We start from the raw sequence: 27,039 nt of genomic DNA on the forward strand, positions 1-27,039 counted from the left end.
ACTTCACTGGTGACTGGCCTGTTTGTGAAGGTGGCCTCACTGATTTTAAACTTCTGGTTCTTATCAGTGAGTCAACTAGTTATCCAGGGAGTTATAAAGGAATATCTAGTTCTGTATGTTTGTTGATAATGCCTGAGTGGGGTATTGTATCAAATGTCTCACCCAGATCTAGGTAGGCAGTATACACAGGTTTCTCCTCATCCATTGCCTTAATAATCTTTTCAAAGAAGTTCACCAGATTCAGTAAGCGTAACCTTCCTTCAACAAAGCCAAAATAGGTTAGATCCAGTGTCTGGAGGTCTCTGATGTTCTTGATGATAATTTCCATGATAATTCTTTCCATGGCTTTGCAAACAAGACTAATCAGAGTTTGTAGTTTCCAGGATCTGTTGAGGGTCCTCTCTTATGAGGGGAGATGATCATCGCAGTCCTGAATTCACATAACACAAAGCCTGCTTTAAGACTGTAGTTACGTAATGACTCCAAGTGTCCTGATAAGTCATATTTTGCATTAATCAGGAGGCATGCTGTGATGTTATCGGGGCCATTGAGGTTGTGTTCTTGGCTTTAGTGAGTGCAACCAGTAGGTCCTCCCTAATTATAGCTGGACGGGTTATATTTGAGGGTATCATTGGGGGTATGGTTGCAGTAAGAGGGGGTTAAAGTTAGAATTGAATTTGTCCTGTAATAAGTTTGCTATATCGCCATGCTCAGTGAATGTGACACCATTAACCACCAATTCAGCACATTGCTGTGCGCTGCCCTTGAGATTTCTGACATAGCTGTAGAAGGTCTTATGATTATCTTTTACCTAGGAGGATATCTTAACCTCAAAACTGGCTTTGACTGACCTAATTAGCCATCTTAGTTGCCAGTTTACTTTAATGGGAAAGTTTTTATCTTTATGGAAATTATTTTTCCTGATTTTTGCCATATTTATTCCTTTTGTTGTATATCCTGTTGAATTGGGATGCCACCAGGGCAGTTTGTTTCTCCGGCTAGTTCTGGGTTTACTTCTGGTAGGTACAGCAGCCTGTATGCAGCCATTGACATGGTTGTACAGAGCTTCTGGGAGCAATTCAACATAGGCTGGTGTGTTCCTGGGGTTTGGAGGGGCAGTGAATTTTGACAAACCATCACTTAATAACAGGTAATTTGCCTTGACATAGTTCCTAACTGTTACTAGTTTTAATGGAATTACAGAGTAGATTTTGATTTCAAAGGAGACAGCTTCCTGGTTGGACCTTATCTGGGAGGATGAGACATTGGGGGGAGGGGGGGGTGCTGGATTCTCCCATATTTGCGAGCATAAGGTCCAGTATGTTGGAAGCTCTAGTGGACATATTCACTATTTGGTCAAGAGTGTTTTTATTTACAAAGTCCTGTAATCTTTGTGCCTGTAGATTTGAGGCCATGTAGGATTACCAATCTATAGAGGTGTAAGTAAAGTTTCCCATGAGTAGGGTTGTTAAGTTCAATGGTAAATGTCTCCAGTAAGTCCAAATATGCACTGAGCTTCTTGGGACATGGAGGGTGACATACAGCTGGCTAGAATATGGTATGGGATTTTGTCTGTGGTGATCTGCACATGGGTGAACTTCAGCATGTCATCCTGTTTGACCACCCTAGAGGCATGCTTGTTACCGATGCATATTGAGAAACTTCCTCCTTTAGTCCTTGTCTGTGCAGCTACTAGTTTACAAATGTGGAAGGCACTGAAACCTTGCACTGCCGGGGTACTCTCTGCTTCTTTAAACAATATCTTGGTAACTGCACAGATATCTGTATTCCTAAGTGTGAGGAGGGCCTGGAGGGACTGTAGTTTATTTAGGCTCCTGGTATTGATCAGTAACACCTTTAGGTTCTATTGAGTTAATTCTGCTATGTCAGTAGGTCTTTCAAATTGGCATTGCCTAAAAAGGCACTATGGGGACTGAAAAAGCCTTAGCCAGTTTTTGAAAGCCTCGAGGGGAAGCATGCAGACCATCCTTAGCCAAGCAACATGGTCTGTTAGCCATGTCCTTCCAAGCTGACAAATACGGGATCCCTGTAGAATGATACCAGAAAAACAACCAATAGTTGAAATCAATCATTTTTTGCTTATATTATGGCATATTTTTCAGTGATGGTAGTATGCTGCTCAGTGCCAGACTCATACTAGCCTGAGGCACATTGTCTGGAAGCTCCACAATGTCTCTCTTCATATAGTTCAGGGAGGCGTGTTTCAGGTCATTTACACCTACATGGACTATGATGGAATCATACTGGTACCTGTAGTGTAATGCCTTCACTGCGTGCATGATTTGGTGGATTCTGGCTCCAGATAAGCAAATAAAATTATCTTCTCTTTGTTCAACCTGAACAATGGATAGTAGCAGAAGCAGCTTAGCAGTATAGGGTGCAGAACTGAACTGTGCTCCTCAAGTGTGCTACTCAAGTGTGCTAGCAAGAGTCCACCAAAATGTCAGTAGCCAATCAGATCAAATATGTAGGTAATGGCTAACTGCAGTACCAGCCTGGAAGGGGACAGTAGCTCCCTTTCTTCTCACACAAAGCAGTACCTAGGTCCACCCAGCCAAATAACACAGTAGTATGCCACAGGAGAAACTGCTTTATTCCACATACCAGTTGTTGTTCTAAGGGCTTGACTGAAGTTTTATTTTCCTCTTGTTCAAGAAAAACAGCTTTCAGTCTGCCAAAATGCAAACTTGTGAGGACGATTTATCTATAGCTCTCCTTGTTGTATAGGACCCCAGAGTTAAATAGAACAGAAACAGATGCACAAAGAGCAGCACTCCCTGCATAAAGCTATGGGGCCTTTGAAGCCTCCCCTACTAACAAAAAGAAATAGCTTTGGTGACTTAATTTTCAGTAAAGACCATATTCATTACATTTGTTTTCATACAAATGATACTACACTGCTTCTGTCCAAGCAGCAAAGACAAACTGTTAAGCTGAATGACCTGTTGCCTTTCATACTGCAGACTTCTGGTATCTTGTCTAGTTTTTATGTTGTCCATCCATCTGCATGTTATAAATCAGGCAATGTTAATATCATTCATAATTGTGGTCACCACCTCACCTTACTGGCAGAGCCGAAGGTGTGTAGACAAATAACAGTCCAAAACCAGATAGTAGTGCAGCCAAACGGATCCTTCAGCAAAAAAAGAAAATGCAAAAATAAAAAAATGAAGGATCCAGACCACGGCACATAAAATCATAAAAGGTGAGCGCTTTCACAGCTACAAGCTGCTTCATCAGACAATGACAGATCATCAACTATATATTACATAAGTATATCATTTTGTATTGACTATGATTATTATATACTTATGTAATATATAGTTGTTAAATGGAATATGACATGACACTAGGGTGTTTAGCACTTTTGCAGGCTTAATGGCAATGACTTCTCTATTGGTTGATGCTAATTTAAGTAGTTGATGGTTATCTGTGATGATTGTCTGATGAAGCAGCTTACGGCTGTGAAAGTGCTCACCTTTTACTCTGTTCATTAAAGATTTTATGTGCCGTGGTCTGGAGCCTTCTCTTTTATTTTTTGTGTAGACAAATACCTTACCTTTATTTTAAGAGTAAAAAACACACATACGAGTCCTGAATCATGTAAGTTCTCAGCTAAAATATGAAGAAATTTGCTTTGGTCTAGTCTGCGTATCAGTACAGAAAAAAACATCCCATTTACAACTACAGAAAGTCAAGTTTTGGGAAGACAACAGCAAATACCTGCATTTTTTTTGTAAAACAACTGTAAATGAAGTGACCATCAATGAGAACCAACCCATAACATACAACAGTAGCACTACAATTAAACTGCGAAATATGATTGTTATTGAACTCGTGGTAGGTTTAACAGACAGTAGTACTTAACACAAGGCAGGTTTGAATATCATTAATGAACTGCAGCTCACTAGTTAATGCAAAAAAGGGTAACCAACAAGAAATATGTTTGCTAATACTGGGAATACTTACTACAAGAGGTACTGGAACTACTGATGACCTCATAAACTTTATGAGGGTCAACGGGATTGTCTACATTATTTTCTAATTTCTTAAATCTGCCACAGCTGAACAGTGCAGATCGGAATGTGCTTTTCCATGTTGCTGGGTTAAACTCACTTTGTAGACCATTGTATTTTCCAGTAACTGAAGCCCAGGCCTATAAAATAATAGATATTATTAGAAACTTGCAGCTTTTATTGGCTAGAAATCTTGCACAGTATGCCTTGTGCAAGAGATAATTTGCATGCTTTTACACATTGCATTCCAAGACCACATCCATTGCCTTAAAACATGCTAACCAGCTGTCAGACCTCAGACTACTGACAAAACCTAATGGAGTTAAACTGAAACACATTGTAAAATCAATAACCTTTATCCAGTTTAATTTTGAATATATGAACAGGCAGCACAAAATAGAAACTTTTGTAAAAGGGCATAGTTAGTTACTTTGCTTTACTATTAGAGCTAGGTGCACCTGTCATACAAAATAATAGTATTGCCTGTGAGTTTGGATCTGAAATTATGACTTCTGCAACAAATGCAATAGCAGCATATCACTTCCCAATTTGTTCTTACATATTTTCGAGACACACTGGCAAAATTCCAAGCATAGTAAATGTAATCCCCAGAATGTCAGAACTGCAAAAATGAATGGCAGAAGGGGGATAAATCTGAGGAAGTATTACTTTTGAGCAATCCTTTATTCAGGGTACACTGATCACTGAATCAGTGCATACAAGTAGTGCTGGTATTGGAGTATACACACCTGTAGTGGGAGAATGTCTCAGTGTGGCAGAGATTGATTTAGAATATAAAGAGGAAGAAGATAATAGGACAGATGCAGAGAGAGGCAAATCTAATGAAGAAAAATAATACGAACCGATGGAGGCAGTCAAAAAAACAAAGAAATCATACATGCCACAAAAAAAAACAAAACAAAAAAACAAAAAAGAGAGAGAGTTACAAACAACAGTGCAGATACTCATGAAGAGAGTATCCTCATAAAATCCAGTACCCAACCTTAGGAAAGTGTGGGCAAAATTAATGAAACAAAATACTTTTGCTAAAGTATACAGAACAAAAAAGCAAATAGCAAGGCACAACAGAACAATCTGCCAAAGAGGCAAAGAGGTAATAAGGCAAAGCAGAAAAGTTGTCTTGTTGTAGCTTAAGTGTGAATTTGTTGCTGCTCTGTGCTATTTCATTATGTTGAAACTAGGTTAATTTTGTTGTGGCCTCCCTGACATACTGTTAGTTTTGAAACTAGTATAATCTGTATCTTGATTCAGGAACTGTATTTTTTTTTTTAATAATCATGTTTATTATTGCAGATTTCAAGAAAAGTAAAAACCAAACAAAAATGAACTCTTTAATTAAAAATTAAAACTTAGTGTACATATGTGTATATATATATATATATATTTTTTTTGAATTTGTTTACCGGGATAGTCCAGCTGGGCCAGAAGTGCCCATTTGCAGTGGAGTCCCAGGGAGAAAAGCTCCACATTTAAGACATTTCACATACAATACAGAATTTACATTAATAAAGACATTATACAACTGGTGAAAAAAACAGTACACAATTAATCAAAGATATTGTACAAGCAATACAGAGTATATACATGAGAACATTCTATACGAGTAGTTTTCAGCTAGCAAAATTTATATAGGACACTTCATGTAGTGGGTGCAAAGCAGATATAGGAATTAATTAGAGACTAGGTACTTAAACTTTCACACATTTAGGAGGTGTAATAGCTGGGTGATAGGCTATATGAGTCCTGTTGCAGGAATCAGCAAAGTTGGTGCATATTGTTGCAGATATAAGTGGTGGATTGATATTAAGGTAGGCTGCAAGAGTACCTGAATGTCTCACCTGATTCAATGGTAGGTCTATAAGGGTTAGGAAGAGAAGGAAGTAGATAGGGGGGATCAATGATAGGACAATGAGGGTTAGTAGAAGAGGGAAGTGGACAGGATGGAGAGGCGGAGTAAGTAAAAAGACAGGTGGATGTGAAAGGAGGATGCCAGAGTAGTAAAGTGGGGGTGAGAATAGTTTTACAGTATATATATATATATATATATATATATATATATATATATATTTACAGTATATATATATATATATATTTACAGTATATATATATATATATATATATATATATATATATAGATGTAGCTATAGTTGTAGATGGTTGCAGATGTAGTTGTAGAGTATATATATATATATATATATATATATATATATATATATATACACATACATACATACACACACACACACACACACACACACACACACACACACACACATATAAAGTCTTTCGGCTTTTCCCAGTTAGGGGCGCCACAGCGGACCTCCGGTCTCTAATGATTGGCAGTGGTTTTTACGGTGCCAAGTTGCCAGCCCGATGCCCAACCTTCAAACAAGGCACACCCATTCACGCACCTACCTTTAGATGTCATTTGACAGTGAAAAGGACATGTAGACTCCACACAGAAGGCGCTCCAGCCGAGAATCGAACGGGAGAACCTCTTGCTGTGAGCGACAACGCTAACCGTTGCACCACCACGGCCCTCATATATATATATATATATATATATATATATATATATATATATATATATATACACAGAGAGAGAGAGAGATGTGTGTTTGTATACTCACACACAAACACACACACATATTAAACACACTACAAGGAAAACCATAATCAAAAATTAGCTCCATTTTTTTAGTACAATACAATGGGTAATTCACAATTTCATGCTCTATTCAACAACTTCTGTGGGCAGAGTTAGAAAATTCACTTCAGGAATATTTTTTAGTTCTGAAGGAAGTACCATTGTCATTTTGCTTTACTGGTTAAACATACTTTACCTGAAAATTGTTCCATAACTTCAAGTGCTTACTTATAAGATACTTAAAACTGAGGGAGAATTTCTATGAGAAGAAATGTCTACAAAAAATACCGAACACGATCACAACTGTAAACCAATGGTTTACTACTGAGATCACCAAAAAGAACTACAACTTTGCTTTTACTTGCAGCGCTCTGCCCCTATACCTCTGGAAATTAAGAATACTAATTTCACAGTAATACAACTGAGGAGAAAGAGGATAACTCCTGATAGTATATTGCAATCAAATTGTTGCTATTCAATTGTAATATCATTCAACCACTTTAGTCACCAATGAAAACTGGCAGAAGTAGTAGGACTGGATAAATGTGTGCCTCAGCCAAACCCACGGCACCCATATGGGTTGGTTGATCATAGCTAATGTAAGTCCTCTGTTTTTTTGACCCACTTTGGTTGAAAATACAGTCAGCTGACAGTTGTATGATAAAGGATAATCCCAAAGGAATGAGAATATGTTCCTTCTCCAGAGATTATATGATCTTGGACTTAGCATATATAATTAGCAGGGCGTGTGGGGGCATGCAAAAAACACTTTTTTCAATTTAATATGTTCTGAGGAGTAACCTCAGCACATGTGCAGATGGATGTCGATATTCATGTTTCAACATTATGGGGTTAATGTTAGGAACATCAACATCATTTGGCAAATGTGACTTTTTCCATGTATGTAGGAGTTCTTTGTGTTTGATTGTATATTCATTACATTGAATATTGTGTTAGGAGGGATGTTTTATCGCAGGATGCCAGCTGCTTTGCTTTTTGGGATTGCTATACATTGGGGAGTGGGATTTTGCCTTTTTCCCATTGTTATGTAAACTTGAAGCTGGTATATATTATTAGTACATGTTTTTTCTCTTAGTTTTGCCAACACTGAGTTTCATGTTTGGCTCATGCATACCATCATGTCAATGGATTTAGTTTCGACCATTTGTAGTTGATGCAGTGTATGCCAATGTAATGGATTGGTAATCTAGTGACATATAACTATATATATTATGTGATATGATAAACCTTTGAAATAAACATCTTGAAAAGGGAAGACATTTTAAGGCACAATCCTACAGTACATTTCAATCAACTGTTATTTCTTCAGATGTTAGCACTGTTTTTCAATAACTTGAAGCACAAATCTCAGAAATATGACTGTAGCTAATTAAAAGATGTTACTGGAACCCTTTTGGATTACTGAGATCCTTTCTAGATTCAAAAAAAAGAAAAATAACCCATCTTCAGATTCTATGAGGAAGCAAAATCTTTAGAAAATTCTAATTTTTCCCTAAGAACATCCATTTTGGAGTTTTGTTTGCTAGACAAAGAAATTCAGTATTTAAGAGTAGTTAGATGCCTTTTGGAAATTAGGATTGGAATGTACCCAGCAGAAGCTGGCATAACTTGAATTCTATAGTTAGGCCTAAATTGTTATTGTATTCCACATTTTGGTAACAAGATTTCTTGGGATTAAGGGATTTTTAAAGTAATCAAATGAAGACTCAGTAACTGTTAAGCTTAGATGATTAAAATTTAATGTGGAAGTACCTTGTCGTATAACCTTAGCATATAATCTTGTCTTATAAACGTTTGCTATATCTTGAGATAAGGAACCATTTTGAAAAACAAAAAAACTGTATAAAATATACATTAAACTGGGAGTTTCAGATCTGTGACCTCCCACATCTTTTGGATCCATTAACTTTATTAAGAGAGATTCTTGGAATATTCCTGTAACAAGTAAATTAGAAAAATAGGTGATTAATTTTCCAAAAGTAATCCAAGGAGATTCTCGGAAAAATTTTCATTTTAATTATAGAAATTCTAGAAAAGACGATAAGCTTCAACTTGTTCCATTTCTACATCTTGTTTTATTACACTAATGATTCTTAGACAATTAAGGTTAAAGCAACAACCTTTTACTTTTGTTCATATTTAATTCCCAATTATGTACTCACTGTATGAGAATGTTTAACTAATTTAGAGTTTGACACTGAAACACAATTTCTTGGAACACAATTTCTTGGTCAGTCTTAGTAAATGTTTAAAAATTAGCTTTTGGGTTATTTAAGTTAATTAACATGTTGACATTACAATATGCAATTTTACAGTTGGGTTTACAAAATGTATCAGCATCAATCAAGGGTTTTGGGTGATTTGGCAAAAAGGAGTTCAGTGTACAAAAATGTATGGCAAACAAAGGCAACCCTGACAGATTCCTACAGAAATTTTAATAGGGGCACTAGTAAGTTCATTTATAGAACTATAAGATGTGGATGAATTATACAATATGTTAAAATGATGAAATATTATTCACTTTCAGCAAATAAAGTGATGCTTCATTATTTATATTTGGCAGAATCTTTTCATTCTTATTTTAATAAAGGCTTATTAGTCTTTATTAGACCTTATTTTGATTTAATCTTATAGAAAAAAACATCTCCATCTATGTCTGGATATTTGCATAATTTTATAGCAAGGTTTATGAATACTAACAATATAAGAGAGATATAGTCTTGGACATATAAGTTAAGATATTGATATATATTATTTAATGCTATTGATGGGTTTTGAATGGTGTGTATTAAACTATATGTAGAACAGTCAACTTTCAGAATTTGAGGGATCTATAAAGGTTGCATTGTTTTCCTTACTATACCTGAGATTATTATTAGAGTATTTTATGTAAAGGTTTCCTGTTTTCCTTAATATACTGAATATTAGTAGACTGTTGGAGTTTTGATATCTTAAGTTATAAGTTTTGATGGACTATTGTTCCACTCTGAATACTTTATCTTATATTCAGCATGTTAAAGATTATAAGTGATTATTGTTTATCTTAAGTCTATTTTTGTTTTAAGGAATCAGATTTCATGATAGCAGATTAATCTTCAACTATCACATTTTGCAACTCTCTGTTGCACTGCTCAATTTGCCTTTTCAGCTCATTAAAATTTTCAGACTTTTTTAAAATATATAAAGCAAAACTGAGGAATTTCTCATAATTTAAGCTTAAATGCTACCAATCATACAATGCAAGGAATATGATTCTCTGAGGTAGAATTTGATTCCTATAGCATTTTAAACAAGATTGTTTTTAGCTGACTGGGAAGTTTCCTTTTAGAAATTAGGATAGGAATTTATTGAAAAGTTTATTTCTAATGAGAAACGAATGTGGTTGAAGAAACTCTTGGAAATGCCATACTTAGTAAATGAATAACAAAGTAAACTATAAACCAAAATGGAATCTAGGCTTGTCCAGGATTTATAAGATACCAAAGAAGTGTAAACAGTACCATGAGGATATCCTGACCTTTAAGGGTCTACTAAATTATATGACTAATTAATTATTATATGCATCCATAATGTTTATTAAGATCTTGGATTCTACTTGATGGATGAATATAAGTTAGAAGCCAGTTTATCAAACATCATACTCCAAAGGATACTTTCCAATCTACCACTAAAATAAAATGGGGGTTATTACCACTATAACTTAATACAGAATCAGTTTTATTTTGGCATGGTGCATGCATTGACTTGATTTTTAATGGCTTTTAAGAAAAGGACTAGGTATCCTCAAAAAGTGTAAATATCTCCTGAGTCTCTGATCATACCAGTTATTTTCAAGTTGCAGTTTTTTCCATCTTCCAGTGCTTGATTCTGTTTCAAAAAGAAAAGGACACTAGCACTTCTTAATTATCTTCAACTGAGAGCTGTTCATATGTTTTCTTATATATAACAAGATTGCTTATCCATGTTATAGAGATGCCAAAATAAGTATGGTCTGATGTGGTTAGGATTCCAGTCATGTGATTATAAGATCATAAGCTATGCAAGACAGTTTCATCAGCGGCCATGTGCACCTTGCCAATAACAATCCTCAAGCTCTACTACCTCTTCCAAGTAGGGCATGACATTTATTTCCAGAGCAGATTTAAGTGTATTCATACATCTGTCCAAGCTATGTTTGAAAGGCTGGTGAGAATCACATTGCTTGACCTATAAGGGGAGCAAATTCCAGAGCAGAGGGAGGTGGTGAATGATAACCCTATCTCTTTAATTCATTTTTACTTCCTGATTTAGGTTGACATCTCTTGTTCTAGTGTTAGCACCACTGTTTGATATTTGGAAAAAAAGGAAGTCAAGGATAGCAATATCTTTGAGGGCACACAGATACCCCTCAGGAGCTGGTATGATACTGAGTACAAGGACAAGGATTCCAATCTCTCCAAATAGAAGATTTATTAGGAACATCTGTTTTTTAAGGTTTTTAGTGGGTCTAGTAGGCTACATACCAATGGTACATTGTATTCTATAATGGGACAAAGTATAAGGGAACAATGACTTCCTTGGTTTTAGAAGAGATGCCTTTGGCAATCAGTTGTAATATATAGAAAGATTTCCTAACTATAGTTGTCCCATGGTGGTCAAAAGAAAGGGAGCAATTAACACAGGTACTCCTGTCTCTAATTACTGACTTGCTTATGGAGGAGTGTTATAAATGCAGTATTTTGAAGTACTTTACAGTTTCCAAAAGGGATGATAAACTAAATGCCAAGAAATGCATTAAGTATTTTCTGGTGCACCAATTGTTAACTCATGCTAATTCATTCATTATTCATCATTCATGTTAATTCATTCTGAAGGGTATGCAGCCGTATGCAAAGCTGATTAACCAGAGATCAAAGTATCAGTTTTGAAGTCAGAGAAATAAAAGTCAAACAAGAGGACACCATGGTTTCTTCTCTGACTGCAGAGGTTTCACCAACTATGAAAATGACCATTTTGTCCTTTTCTTAGTTTGCTATCTGTCTTACTACACAGAGAGCAGTGTTTAATGCCATTTGTTTATTTACAGTTCCATCATTTGGTATGGTATCAAATGCCTTGGCCAAACCAAGATAGGCAAACATGCCAAATGACCGTCTACATGACCTTTTCAAAGAAGCTTATAAGAATTAGCAAGCATAACCCACCCTTTACAAAGCTAAATTGATATGGGTTAAGTCTATTCTTGAGGTCATGATTTAAGAGGTTGGTAATGGACTCTATGGCTTTATGGATAAGGCTGCTCGGTCTGTAGTTTCTAATGTCTTTGTCCATCCTTATGCTATGGCACCACTACTGCAGTGCATCAGGATTCAGGGACATATGCTTAGGTTAAACAGTTTAAGGAGGTGAACAGTGAGTGCATGTTTAACTCTGTTTATTAGGCTGCCTGATATACTGTTGGGACTCGTGCAAAAAATGTTTTTGATCTTTCAGAGTACCTTAAGACTTGATGCTTGGTGATGGTGGGAGAAGTGAGACAAGGAGGACTGGAGTTGGGATGATAGTTTCATGGCAGGAGTTCACTGCAAACTGGTTTGCTAGGATGTTAACATTGTCTTTCAGGTTTGAGTGGGTGGCACCATTATGGAAAACGTCTGAGCAGTCTTGTGAATTATTTCTTAATTTTATAAAATAGCTGAAGAAAGACAATTATCCTTTGTCTCAATTGATAGTTTGTGTTCCTGGAATGTTTTTCTGGTCCTTATGGTTGCTTTGAGTCTCTTAATAAGTTTTTTGTTTGTATTATCTTTACAGAGGGGTTTTGAACTTGCATAGTAATTTAAACAGTTTCTTCCTTCTGCTATACAGTTTGTTTATATCGAATGACAACCAGGGTAATTTGTTTTTTTTAACTTACCACTGCATTTAAGTCTAGTGGGGGCTGCCTGGTTAACCCATCTGTCTAAATGGGCATAATGATTGTTACTGTAAATGGCTGCATATCCTCAATCAACTGTGGAGTTTTCATAATATATTGCAAAAGATTTGCTTTTTTTAACCAATGAGAAACAGCTATAAATTTAAGCCAATAGTGCTCAGCTACCTTGAAATAACAGCAAATACACTACTCCCATTAGAATAAACAGTGCTGTCTCAGGACGGCCCCATACCAAGCCACAACAGGCGATCACCAGGGTAAGTTATAAGTATCATGCTCTCTTTACAGCAGAGCTTCCTTTACACAATACTGAAGCTGGACATGGAATGATGTAAGTATAACAGTATGAAAATGGCAGAACTAGTAAAACAACTTTAAGTGCAACATAAAAATATAAAAGTGAAGTTTTCTCAGCCTGTTAGTGAAGTAGAAGTCCAAGAAAAACAATTAAGTTTTTTTGGTGAGTGCATACTGGCACAAGCTCTCTGCAGTCTTACTGGAAAGGTGTTGAGATTCCCAGGTGAATTTTTCAATGCTGATGTTATATCGGAAGCTGCTTTATTCAAAAACTATATTTGCATAAGCATCCAAACCAAAGTTGAATTTATTTAGGCTGAGAGCAAGGAACTGGTGAACACGGTATAGAAGTTATACTTTGTAAGTAAACTCTTTGAAAAAGGATTAGTGACCTCGATTTTGTAAGGGACACAGTGCAAAGATATAGTGACTGCTTTCAAGAAAATAAGGCAGTCACCTTCTCCAGATCCAGTCCTACAAGCACACCTAACTGCACTCAGCCAAATTAACTGAGTCTTAATAAAAACCTACGTCAGAAAGAAACTAGAGGTAACAGAATGCCAAGGTATTCCTCTTTTCAATTTAACAGGTGATTAATTATCACAGTCATTTCAAGTTATAGATTTTGTATGCAGGTAAACATAATTTACACATATCATGTAATTTCATCACATACAAATTGACCCTTATTATCATTCTGATCGGTACTGTAATCCTATTTTAGTCACTTACTTCTTCACAGTGATACACATTTTATGCACAGATATATGCTTTATGGGTCTCTTTATTTAAAGACTTAGTAAAGTAGTAACCAAATCTAACATACACACTGTGGGATAACACGTAATATGGCCATTTTGTGTTAACAAATAATTACAATGTAAATTATGTTGAGCATGTTACCTGTCACCAGGAGTGATGGTGACAAATAAGGTATGTGGGAGGTCTCCCTTTGAAATCATTTGAGAATAAAAGCAAAGCTGTAATCACTCACAGTAGCAGGCCAGACCTCCCGTCTTCTATTTGCTGAGTTTCAAGCTTTTAAATGCTTATTACAGATAATGAACTCAAAGATGTTCAGCTAAGATACAAGTTTCAAGCGTGCCACCAGTTAGTGTTTAGTGACCACACTTGAACCGGGCCAACAGTCTTCCACTGATTTAAGGGTAGGTTGGTAAGATGAACAAGTTCATTTTATCTGCTTTTTAAACCTGCACTGAAACCTCTAAACTCTGCAGTATCATGTTCTCTTTACAACAGAGCTGGCTTTACACAATACTGACAATGGAAATGAACTGATGCAGGCGCACCAAATGGTGTTCTCACACACTGAAGATACAAAACTTTAAAAAAAGAGGCATGGCAGCAAGTAAGGATTCATTTCAAAATATAGTTTGTAAGTATTCTTCTTTCATTGTTAAAGTGCAAAATTCTTACATTGTTTGCCAGCGGATGCAGGCTGGTATAGTTTGCCTTAACAGGACTATCAGGATTTACCCACATCTAAGCAGGCCCCATCTTGAAAAGTCTAAGTTGTGTATCTTGCTACCAATGTACTTCGTTGTATTGTTTTTGCACTTTCTTTTTTTATTGAGACATATGAGTAAGTGACTGTACTGCTTTGTTCTATCATTTGTATTGCTTCTGTCTTACCAAATTTACTTATTTACAAATCCTGTCTATGTTACCATTCAATTTTGATTGCATTCCCTGCTGTTGTACTAAATGAACTGCATTAATCAAGCACCGATGAATTAACATTAAAATGTGAGTTTTGCTACTGCACTTTAACAACTGTGGGATAACCATTTCTGACTACTGCTATTTGCATAGCAACTCAAATTACTCTATTTTTTTAGATATCTCAGTCTACTAAAAACTGCTGTTGTGCTAACAATTATATTATTGAATTTTTCTGTCTGAATACCTAAATATCGCTGCAGCATTCATCAGCTAATTATACTGTTGGAGGGGGGGGGGGGGCTGCAGAGTATCTCTTAAACCTTGTTTAAATTCTGCATTTGACTTTTCCCTAACATAGTACTGTAGAGCTTAAATTTAGTTTTCCTTACAGTTTCAGAAATTTTAACTCCCACACTATAGCAGATATACCTCTCAAACAAAAACATGTACAATTTTGGGTACCTATCAGTTCACCGACATGTCAGAACATCGACACTCACATCTTTGACGCCAAATCATCGACAGTTCATAACATCGACGTTTCACGTAAGCGATCTTCCCCCTCACAGGACCCATGGTAGCACTCGTTTCTCTGTTACAACGCGTAAGGTTTACGTCATTATTTACAATTTACCCTGACAGCATTGTCCTTACCTTCGTAATAGTGAAACGAGTGCTACCATGGGTCCTGTGAGGGGGAAGATCACTTACCTGAAACGTCGATGTTATGAACTGTCGATGATTTGGCGTCGAAGATGTGAGTGTCGATGTTCTGACATGTCGGTGAACTGATAGGTACCCACAATTTTATAATTTTGGTTTCACAATAGAGTTTATAACCATTGTACCTTGGATGTTACTATGGATGTTTAGCATGCTTCACAAGGTAGGAGGTGGGGGTAGTTGCAGCATAGTTGAGTTTTTGAAAGATTTGGGCCTATGATGTGCTTTGTATGTCAAGTGAAATATAATTGTTGAATTTGCTGGTATGTCCAATTACTTCAGATGGGATCCTGTGGGGAAAGAGGCACCTAGTGGGTCTTTGAATACTATGTTATGATTAATGACTAACTAATAGTGGGCACCAATAAGCATGTTAGCCGATTTATTGTGGTTGACAATATATGGCTGACATCATTTTTGCAGTTTTTCTTGAAGTCTGGTGGGAAAGGGATCATAGCTCATGTTAATAATATCATTAGTGCAATGCGTACAGTTGATAAAACAAAGATTATGGGGTAGGTTAGTAATAAATATTGAAAAGAGTAAGGGTTCTATTACAGAATCTTCTGGAACGCTAAAAAGTACCACCATCACAGGTTATATTTTGTACATAACAGTGAATATGTTCTGCACAGTAAGGTGATGAGACCTGTTCAAATTTCTAAGTCGCAGATCCATATTTTTGAAGTAAGGATAGAAGGAGAAGGTGATGGATTTGATTACACATCTAAGGTCAGTGTCTCCTATAAATTGACATTTTGCCATAGGATCATGAATGTAGTTTAAAACTGACTGGATTGCTGTTAGTGAACTTTATCATGGTCTGAAACTGCTGCTTATTACAAGAGATCATATTTAGAAATGCTGTCTAAACTCTGGTCATAAGTGAGATTTCTAAAAGCATCATGAATGGCATAGTTTGGCTGCAGGCCAGTAATAATGGGTTTCCTGAGGGTGCTTGGTCTTAGGAATAGTTACTGAGATGGGATGCTTCTAGTTCTATGGAATAATTTTAGTTGTATGAGTAAGGTTACCTGTATGAGTGAAGGATGAATAACTGAGGCAGATAGCTGAAGAAAAGTTAAGGTTGAGATCAGTGAAACTAAATGGCGATTGCTATTAGAAGCAGATAAGTTCTCCGGCTTAAATGATACATTTATGTAAGTGTTAGCATAATACATTGTATTTGATCATAAATGATACATTTACGTAAGTGTTAGCATAATACATTGTATGTGATCATTATCTAATGTACATTTGTCATTTATTATTTTTTGTTTTAAATTTTTGAAAAGTTTTGATGATGCCATTACTCACGTGATTTGAAAGTTTCTATAAGCAGAGTGTGGCCATAACGGTTTGTTACTCTGATGAAGTCTTTGTTTAATATAGGCAAAAGTACTAAGTAATGATCCCATTTTATTGGCTTTTGAGTGCTTCAGTTTGTTTAGTTTGTGGTTTAGCACTCATGGCATTTTTTGTGAGTTATAAATAGCTGCAAACAGTAGTTAATGTTTTTGATTTATCTAGAGGTATGTGACTAAGATATAAACTGTATTTAATTTACATCTCCCCCTTGCCCCAAGATAGAAACTATTTATTTATTTTACATTTGTTGACTGGGCTAGTCTAACTGGATGTATGTCCATTTTCAATAGAGGCCCGAGGAGAAAAGCTCAGAGAAAAGAAACAGTTTATACAAAATGCAAAAAGATACCTATACATTCAAAATACAATTAGATAACTATACAATCGTGTACAGTTGATTTTCAGCAGCAACTATGAATATAGATAACTATACTTTCAAAAACAGTTAGATAACTATACATTCATGTACAACTTGTTATTTCAGCAGCAATAAGCAGATAGGGTAAACACTATGAATATTTTTGTTTCAGTTATTTGGCGCAACATTTATCATAGATAAGTATAAGCATTAGTTAGTTGGTATGTTGTGTCGAGGAAAATGACACAGTAATGAAGGGTATGAAGAGAGAAAATTATTTATATTTTTAGAAGAGAGAGCCAAAGAAAGGTAGAAGTAGAAGAACTGATGTCAAAAAAGCTAAAGGCAAGGGAAGATAGTATTAGTCAGGCTTGGTGCATGGGCAAAGCCAATGGGACTTTAAAAAAATGTTTAATTGGTTCCTGAAAAGGTGGGTGGATGTGGTAGAAGTTAGTTCAGTTGGGAGTTTGTTCCATGTTTTACCAACAGCATAGAAAACAGATAGTCCCCTGATTTGTTTTTAGATTTTAAGGTGGCTACTTGTAATCTATTTGTGGAACGTAGGGTTGGAAGGTTTTGATAAGGATTGACGAGGTTACTGATTATAGGGGTATTAGTGGGATGGTGTAAGATTTTGTGGATAAAGGTGAGTTGCTGGTAGAGTCGTTGATTTTGTATTTCCAGCCATCCTAGTAGTTTCAGATTTTGGCAGTGGTGGGTTCTAAATGGGGTACCTATGGCAAATCTGGCTATGTTGTTGTAAGACGTTGCCAGTTTATTTAAATTGCTTTTGGTTAGGTTTGCATATATGGGGGAGGCATAGAGGAGGGTTGAAATCAGGTGAGTTTGAGCAATAGTAATCTTGGCAGAGGCTGTGAGAAATGGTTTGAGTTTATACAGGAAACCAAGTTTTCTATTTACAGATTTAATAGTTAGGTTAATGTGCGTGTCAAAGTTGAGGTTATTATCTATAGTTACACCTAGGAGTTTAGTGGTAGTGTCGGCAGTGATGATAGTACCATTATTAGATGTAAGTAAGAGATTGAGTGGAGGGGTCTTATGTGTAGGTGTAAACACTAGTAGTTTTTTTTGGGGGGTTCAAGAGGAGACACCGTTGGTGGAACCATTTTTCTACTAAGGTGAATACAGTTTGTGTCCTGTTTTGGAGTTCAGTTGGAGAGGAAGCATGGCAGATTAGAGTTGAATCGTCAGCATATTTTATGCAGGTGGTTTGGGGAAGGGAGGTTTTCAGATCATTAATGAAAATAAGGAGAAGTGGACCCAAAATAGATCCTTGTGGGACTCCAAGAGTGATTGGGAGCTGGGAGGATAAGTTGTTCTCCCAGCGTACTGCTTGTTGTCTATTTTCAAGGTATGAATGAACCCATTTAACTGCTTGAGTGTCAATTGAAAGAGATTTGAGAATGTTTGATAGTAATTGGTGGTTCACCATTTCAAAGACCTTGGAGAGGTCTAAAAAGAAGGCTGAAGAGAGCAGGTTATTATTTCTATTTTTATTAATGCAGTCAGTAAAGGATAGGAGTGCAGTGGTAGTGCTGTGGAAAGGCCTGAAACTGTGTTGGCAGTCCACTAATAGGTTATTTTCAAGGACATGATGAAGTAGTTGACAGTGCATACATCTCTCCATAACTTTTGCTAGGGGTGAGAGAAGAGCTATAGGGCGGAAGTTTGTGAGTTAATTTGAGTTGTCTCCCTTCTGCAAGGGGATGATATGTGAGATCTTCCAGAGAGATGGGATGTAGGATTCAGTAATGGATCTGTTTATTAGGATGGAGATTGGGTAGGCTAGTACTCCTGCTGCAATATGCAGGCATTCAGCTGGGAGGAGATCAGCTGATAGTGTGCATGGTTTTAGTTTAAGAAGTAGAGTGTGAATGAGGGATGTGGGAACAGGCTGGAGATGAAAAGTTTGGGATAGATTGGTTAGTGGTGGAGATTCTGTGGTGGTGGCAGGTGGTAAGGTGTTAGCTAGGGATTGGACAGTTTCAGAGAAAAATTTATTAAAAAAGTGTCAGCAATTATGTTTGGAGGGCTTTGAGTTAGGTTAGAGGGGTAGGAGTTTTGGAGTGACCTGGATGCAGCAGTTTGATTCCTGACCAAAACTTTTGTGAGTTTTGCTGCTGGGATTGTTGAAGTTTGTGGTAGTAGTTTTTTTTGTCAAGGACTACAGCTCTTTTTGTGGAATTTTGAAGCTGTCTAAAGTTTAGGTGATCTACTGGGTTTTTGATTTCCTCCATTTGGACCAGATTTTATTTCTTAGTCTAATGCTGTGCCTGGTCTCATTAGAGAGCAGGTTTATTTTTAGTTCTGACAGTACATGAGGGAGCATAGTTATCAAGGATTTGCAGAAATATATTGTTAAAGAAAGTGACTGCTTCATCAAGAGGCAGACATTTTAGGGGTGACCAGTTGCATGCTTTGAGCTCTGCTTGGAAGTTTCACTGGGTTGAAATTTTTTTTGTTACGGGTTGTTCTAAATATTGTTTCATTGGGAATGGTGGTCTTTTTCTAGTTATGAAGGTAAGGGAATGGTCAGTAATTTCATCGGGATGTATGCCGGTTTTGTACTTGAGGGGGTTGCTGTTAACTAGTATCCAATCTAAGGTAGTTTGTTTCTTGCTAGGTTTGTGGGTCTTGGTAGGGAATGACATGGTTTGGTGAAAGCCAAATTGGTTTATATGAGTAGTAGGTTTGGGAGCAGTACAACCATTCCAGTCAATATTAAAATCACCAAGGAGTATGGTTTCCTGTGGGAGGGTCAATAAGAGCCAGCTAGGGGTACTTTCAATTGTGTTAATGTTATTTCCTGGGGGGATATATGAGAAAATAATGTATATGGATTTATTAGCATTTAATTGGAGCTTGGTGATTAAAATCTCGAGATTTGAAGGTGATGGTGGATGAATGTCTATTGAGGTGATGTTCAATTCAGATTTAAACAGTAAAGCAACCCCACCACCCTTTTTATTTAGATGGTCAGGTCGGAGTATGTTATACCCTGGTGGAATTATATTGTTGTCTTTAGTTGTGGGTTTGAGCCAAGTTTCAGTTAGACATAAGATGTCAAAAGAATAGGTGTCTAATAGGGCATGAAGTTGTGTAATTTTATTGTTTAAGCTGCGTATGTTAAGATGGCCTATCAAGAGAGAGTTTAGGGTGTTGGTGGGGTTGTTAGAAGGTGAACTATTGGCTGATGAGGAGTCAGTAGTGGTAGTGTAAGACCTGGGTTTGGATGAATGTCACCATGTTGAAGTAGACCTAGTTGAAGATTATATTTAAGTTTGAAGACTTTAAAGAGTATAGTGTATTCCTTTTTAAATTTGGAAATATTTAGTATGGGATAATCTGTGAAATTGTGGAAGAAGGTAGGATGGTGATGATATGTTAATATGGGTGTGAGAAGCTGTAAGAGAGAATAGGCATGTTTGCCTTGTAGGGTGTTGAAATCTAGTAAAGCTTAGGGCTTCATAGTGGCTTAAGCTGTAAGATATTAGTAGAGAGGTAAGACATACAGACCAGAGGATTACTTTAAGGTGTATTGGCCTGCCTGGGCTAGTCATTGTGAGGCTTATAGGTTAGGAGAAACAGGTCAAATTGGGTTGTAGAGTAGGCCAGTGAAGGGGTGGAGCTGCTAGGGGAAATAGGGAGAGAAAGGCAAAAACCAATCAGGGGTAAAATATTTAATTGAGGTGTGGCTATGGAAGTATATGGTCAGGTGCTCTGGGGGTGGCTGAGATTTGGGAGTAGGGTAGGGGGGCGAATGGAGCGGGTAGAGCTAAAGGATAGACAAGATACAGCAGCAAAAAACAATCAGTGGCTGTACAAGACTACAGTTAAGAGGTAGGTGATTGCTAAAGAGGGTTTGCAGGGTAAAAACAGAAGAAATGTAAGTTGGGCAGGGCAAGGGTTATTTTAGGAGTTTCAGGCAAAGGGTAGTGAAAAAACTGGGTAAAAATAGCTGAACGATAGAGGTTTAATTGAGTTTGGAATGAATGAGGTGAATAAGGTAAGGTATGATATGTTATAGGTATAGGGTGCCACCTTGTGGTGACAGGGGGAAATGACAGCAGAGAAGAATTCACAGAAAAATAATGGTAAAGTAGTTTGTAATTAAGAGAACACTTATTTATAAGGGCGTGGCTTGACAGGGGGTACAAGCGGTCTGCAGATGGCTGCTATCAAGTGCTAGTAGGGTGTAGTACTAAGCTCTTAACAGAAATAGTTAAATTAATGCAACATCATAGCATAAGGTTACATACACTGAGTTTGTATTTTTTCTAATGAGGGGAATTGTCGTTCCAAGGGGCGCAGAATGGGTAGGAGTCTTCACCGGTTCCCTGGAGATGATATTCTTTCTTTCCTGTGGTGTCTGTGGGTCTAAAGAGTTTTTGTGGATATTATTGTCTTTCCTGGGCAGGAGAGAGTAGGAGCCCACAGGTAATAGACATAAGTCACGACGAGCAACCAGACCGCAGGACCGCTTAGCAGGGATGAATGCTTACCCCAGGTTGGACTAGGGGATTCTAATAGGTTCCTCTGTCCCTGACTTCTGACAGGAACCCATCAGGGTTTTGTCCCATGATCCCAATTGCTGCCAGCCATGGTTGCCCTTCCATACACTCCCAATGAAGTGGGAGATTGCAAAGCTGTTTTTTTTACATGCTTGGTTTGACCTTTTTCTGTTTTATACAGTTTGAGTTTCACCATGCTATCTATGCAGAACCATAACAACACATATTTGTATCGATTATATATATATATATATATATATATATATATATACACACACACACACACACACACACACACACACACAATTTTATATATATATATACACATATACACACCCACACACACAGACACACACACACACACACACACATTATATATATATATATATATATATATATATATACATACACGTACATCTATCTAGCCCTCTAAACATATAAACAATGCCAAGCACTCATACTCAGGAAATCAAATCAGACTAGCTATGAACAGTGAGTATACTGGTTTGCTGATAACCACTTGGTTTTAACACTACATCTGAATCAAGCTACATAAAATTAAATATTGAATGACATTACAGAAATTCTTTAATGAATAAGCAGTGTAAAGTAGAGCAATCAATATGATATTCAACATGACAGTACCATAGTTCTTATGAAAACAAATACTAACTATAGCATTCAAACAGGAAATATACATATTATAGAGTCTCATTCAAAAATGTTTTAAACATAGTACCAGTTAATATAATACATGCTTTTCTTTTTGATTTAATACATCTATTAATGCAGATTCTATATTATGTCTCCCATAATAACCATGTAAATACCTATGAAAGTAAAATGTGCTAAATTATGCATAAAAATGTATATAAGTAAACACTATGTGTCTTTTTACATCTTTGGACAGTAAAAGGAGCATCAAGTTTGCCCCAAAATAAACTGCTGCACACATACATTCAGCACAGTATTAAAAAAGTAGTGTTGATATGGGCTCAGTGCTACATATTTCACATGTAGTATCAGGAAATAAATGAGGCATACTAGGACTGCATTCATTTTTTATAATAATGAAAAATTTGTGACAAATTATCAGAACATCTGTAACTGAATTCACATTTGTTGTCTAGAAGTGGTGCCAAAATGGGATTAAGTAAAATATCTCGATGTTTATTGATCATATTAAGTAAAATATCTCAATGTTTATTGATCACACATTTATGTTGGGAGTAGTACTTCCATAAACTAATGTAAATCTAACTGTGTTTGAAACATGAGATTTTATGTGGCCTGTTAATCAAAAGGTGAGGTCTGTGCTGTTTAGAAACATGATCAAGAGGGTTGCATAATTTATAAATGTTTATTAAAACCTGTATGTTGTAAAGGATGTACCAAATTTGAGTCACCCCATGGCATTCATCCATATGACATGCATGTTTAACCCTTAAAACTGAGATTTAGGGATATTTTGTGCTGTGAAGGAGGAAGGGTGACAGCTAGAAAGTGAGAAATAAGTATCCTTTTAAAATAATTTTCAGTAGATGTACTCAATGTTGTGTTGTCACTTATCACACCAATTTACTCGGATTTATTTATGTGGTACTTTGAACAAAACTACATGTATGGTTCCTATAGTAATCTATTTCTGCTCAAAATCGATAATTAGCATTGCTACCTTGGCAGCTGTTGGATGGCGTGGAAAGGGAACAATGAAATGGATTCTTTCATGAAATATTTGAATAATAATGTTTTTGGCATAAGATTTTTCCTTGCGTGCAAATTGCATGCTATTGATTTTGTTGATATTCAAGTAACAATGCTACTATTTGGAACACTGAGTATGGCTACCTACTGAAAAGTTGGAATTGAGGACACTGGAACTTTTTAAACTGGTAGCAAAGAATGACACTAAAATGTTTACCACTTATCTTCCCAGTCAGCTTTTATTTTTTTTAAGTAGACCCTGTCTGTTTATTCCCATAAAAGTATGATTTGTGTGAGGTTATAGTTAACTAGAACCCTGGCATATTCTGTTATCTAAAATATACACAGGAATTAATTTAAGTGCCTAGCACAAGCCATATGGCAAATGCTTGAAAGGCCCTTCTACCATGACATGTCAATTTGTGATGCCAAAATATTTTAGGTTTGATGAGGTAAGACCTTATTATCAGCTAATTTGTATGTTTCTTGAATTGCAGTTACTGCTATGATGTGCAGATAATTGCTGATGCGACAATAACCTGCTGCTCATATGGGTGGTGACATTTCCCCTCACTCACACACAAACATTGACACACACACACACACACACACACACACACACACACACACACACACACACACACACACACACACACACACACACACACACAGTCCCTGCTCTATCTACCTTCCCATGGTTCTCCCAATCCCATACTAATTTAGTGCTATTACTGCACATATCTATTAGGCCTTGCTGGTCTACTGTATCCCCACCTCCATCTGATGTTAGTGCCATTATGGCAATTTAAATAGCCATCCTTGTTGTCTCATGCATCCCTCCATCTCATAACTCCTGTTATGATGTTGGTGCTGTTAATGCACTTTAGAGCGTCATCCCTGTGCATCCCCCCACCCCTGATCCTGATTATGGCACTTTAAAAATGTATTCCCTAGTGTCCAGTCATTCCTCCCACTCCCTGATCCCTGTACTGTTGTTGGTGCCATTAAGGCACTCTAAGAGTGTTCCCTTGTGTCTAGTGGTTCCCCCACCACATCAGTGTTGAAAGGTTATCTTGAGTGGTGGGGATGACCATGTTGACTTACACAGCTGAGTGATTTCTGAATTGCTCAACCATGTAGATACCTTCCTGAAGGTGATACTAGGAAAAGAGCACAGGCCAATTAACATATGTATCTCTATCCCCACCCCACCCCAGAAAGCTTCAACCTCAGAAAGCAGCCTGCTTCCCAACTTAAGAGGGACCAGGTAAACACTTTCTGCCACAAGATGGACGATCCTGTAACTTTTTAATGCAAAAGCACAGCAAAAGTAGCTCTCAAGTGCAGATTAACATCCAACTAAGGCCCTAAAAAGCCCTCTGGGTGATGAAACAATCTCACTTTAAGCCTTCCTGTGTGCTTCCCAACTTGGACTGACCAGGCTGCTTTACCACTGCCACTAGAATAGCAGTCTCAAGTCTTTTTATTGTAAAAAAAAAATAATAATTTTAGTTAGCCAAAAGTGAAAAGGTACCAATTAGCTTTAACAAGTAATTGTCACTTTAGGCCCCCTTGTGTGTTTCTTAACTCAGACAGACCAAGCTACCTTTATACTCCCACCAGAATTGCAGTCCCAGCCTTCTTAATGTAAAAATGCACTTTAGTTAACCAAATGTGAAAAGGTATCAGAAACAAAATCAAATAACTAGCTTCAACAAGGAATTCTCACTTTAAGCCTGCCTGAGTGTTTTCCAACTCCAGTTAGGCTAATTTTAAGCAATCAGTCTAAACCAATTTTATTACAAATAACTTGCAGCTTATTTAATTACAATTACTTTTTGATAAAATATCTTAGAAGCACTTCATATCTTTTGGGAAATAGAAAGTATCACTTAGTTAACTATCAGGATATCAAATATTTTGCATCAAGAATGTCACTGATTGCTTCTTGGCTATACTTGGATTAACAGTAAGGTATAGACACTGACATCTGTTTATTTTGTTAATGTTATGGAGTCCTGGTAATGATTGTTTAGGAAAAAAATTAAATGTACTCACATCTAAATATTTACAAACATACACTTGAGTCTTGATTTTCATGATGATCAAAGGAAAAAACAATGTCTGAGTAATTATTAGCCTATGGTTAGTCATGCTGTCACATGGTTGTGTCATTTAGTTAAAACTGGCTTTTGCTACCTTATGCCATAGTAGAATTGTAAATCAAATCGTCCAGAAAACAGCTTGCTGTGAATGGGTGCTGGTTACGTTGTTGGCACCAACTAGAAAGCCTTTCCCATTTACTAATGTATGATTTGTAGTAGCAGGTTTTCTTGCCTCCATTAGTACCTGCTGCACATGCTCAGTAAACAGGCACAGAAAAAGAATTAAGACCCTCTCATCCAGGCAGTTCGTTCTCCTTGTTACAGTCAGGAAAAAATAAAATGTGCGACCATAAGATCATAGCCTATTTTGCTTCTGGATAAATGTGTCTGGAAACTTTATACAGAACTGATTGTTGATAAGGGTTTTCCTGGAAGCTGCAATTTTGACAACGACCAAATTACCCTTAACATAAAACTTTCATAAAGAGTGAATGGAATATGCATTTCTTTTACTTTCAGAATATAAGAAAGTCTGCTTTAATTGTGGAAAACACTGTTGGAAAGAATATCTAAATATTTGTTTTTATTTTCACCAGATATTAATCTGAAGCAAGTCATCTTTGAATTTTACATATATATATATATATATATATATATATATATATATATATATATATATATATATATATATATATATATATATATATATATATATATATATATATACACATATATATATATATAGATAGGTTCATAGGTTCATAGGTTCATACTAGGCTATCTGCCCAAGGGCATTTACAAGCCTAGCCCATAGTTTTGTGGCTTACGCCACCCCTTTAGTATGGGGAACTATACCCATTATTTTGCTGTGCCTCTGTTGAGCAGTGACACTGAGGTAATCCCTGGGGTATATCTGCGATCTCCCATCCATTGGTCAAGATTTCTCTTGAACAAGGCCAGCGAGGTGCTCTGCCTCACATATACCGGGATTTTATTCCACAGCATAGGGAGTCTTTGGGTGATGAATCTATCCCTCCAGCACGTCCTATTAATAGCCGTGTCGAGGTTTAAGTCTCCCGCCCTTGTGGCTCTGACGGATCTAGATTTTTGAGGTGAAGCATATTCATCAAATCTGGGTTTGACATGGCCTTGTATGTTAGGCAAAGGTCACCTCTGAGCAAGTGGTAGCGACTGAATTGAGCTGGAGTTCATTCAGTCGGGCAGCATAGGGCAGATCTTTGTGACCCTTTATCCTCTTGGTGAGGAACTTATGTGGCCTCTCCAGCTGCTGCAAGAGTCGGGTCAGATACATTCCGAATGGGGCATTGTACTCAATCATTGGTCTGGTGAGTGATGAGTATACGGAGACTATGACCTCCCTTGATCTAGATGAGAATCCCTTCATGATAAGGTGGGCAATGTAGAAGGTCTTCCTAACTACTTTAGCTACATGGGTGTCGAATGACAGACTACTATCAACCTGGGTCCCCAGGTCCCTGATAACTTCTTCTGTGCTCAGTGGATTGCCACCTATTTAGTAGCTAGGGGTAACCCTGTTTTTCCCGAAGGGTATGACTATGCATTTTTTGGCATTTAACTTTAGGCCATGGCTCTGGCACCAGTTAT

At 36.9% G+C, this 27,039-nt stretch overlaps 1 protein-coding gene across 2 annotated transcripts in view; it reads right to left on the reverse strand.

The window, feature by feature from the left end:
* Positions 1-27,039, reverse strand: part of LOC122791848 (interferon regulatory factor 3-like) — a 151,773-nt gene that overhangs the window by 75,717 nt on the left and 49,017 nt on the right. For both annotated transcript variants that reach the window (XM_044059824.1, XM_044059823.1), the window contains exon 4: positions 3,991-4,177. In XM_044059824.1, coding sequence (XP_043915759.1) covers positions 3,991-4,177 — 187 coding nt within the window. The remainder of the gene's footprint in view (positions 1-3,990; positions 4,178-27,039) is intronic.

This window comes from Protopterus annectens, chromosome 17.part0 (assembly GCF_019279795.1).
Source record: "Protopterus annectens isolate FY-2018-M chromosome 17.part0, PAN1.0, whole genome shotgun sequence".
Lineage (NCBI taxonomy): Eukaryota > Metazoa > Chordata > Ceratodontiformes > Protopteridae > Protopterus > Protopterus annectens.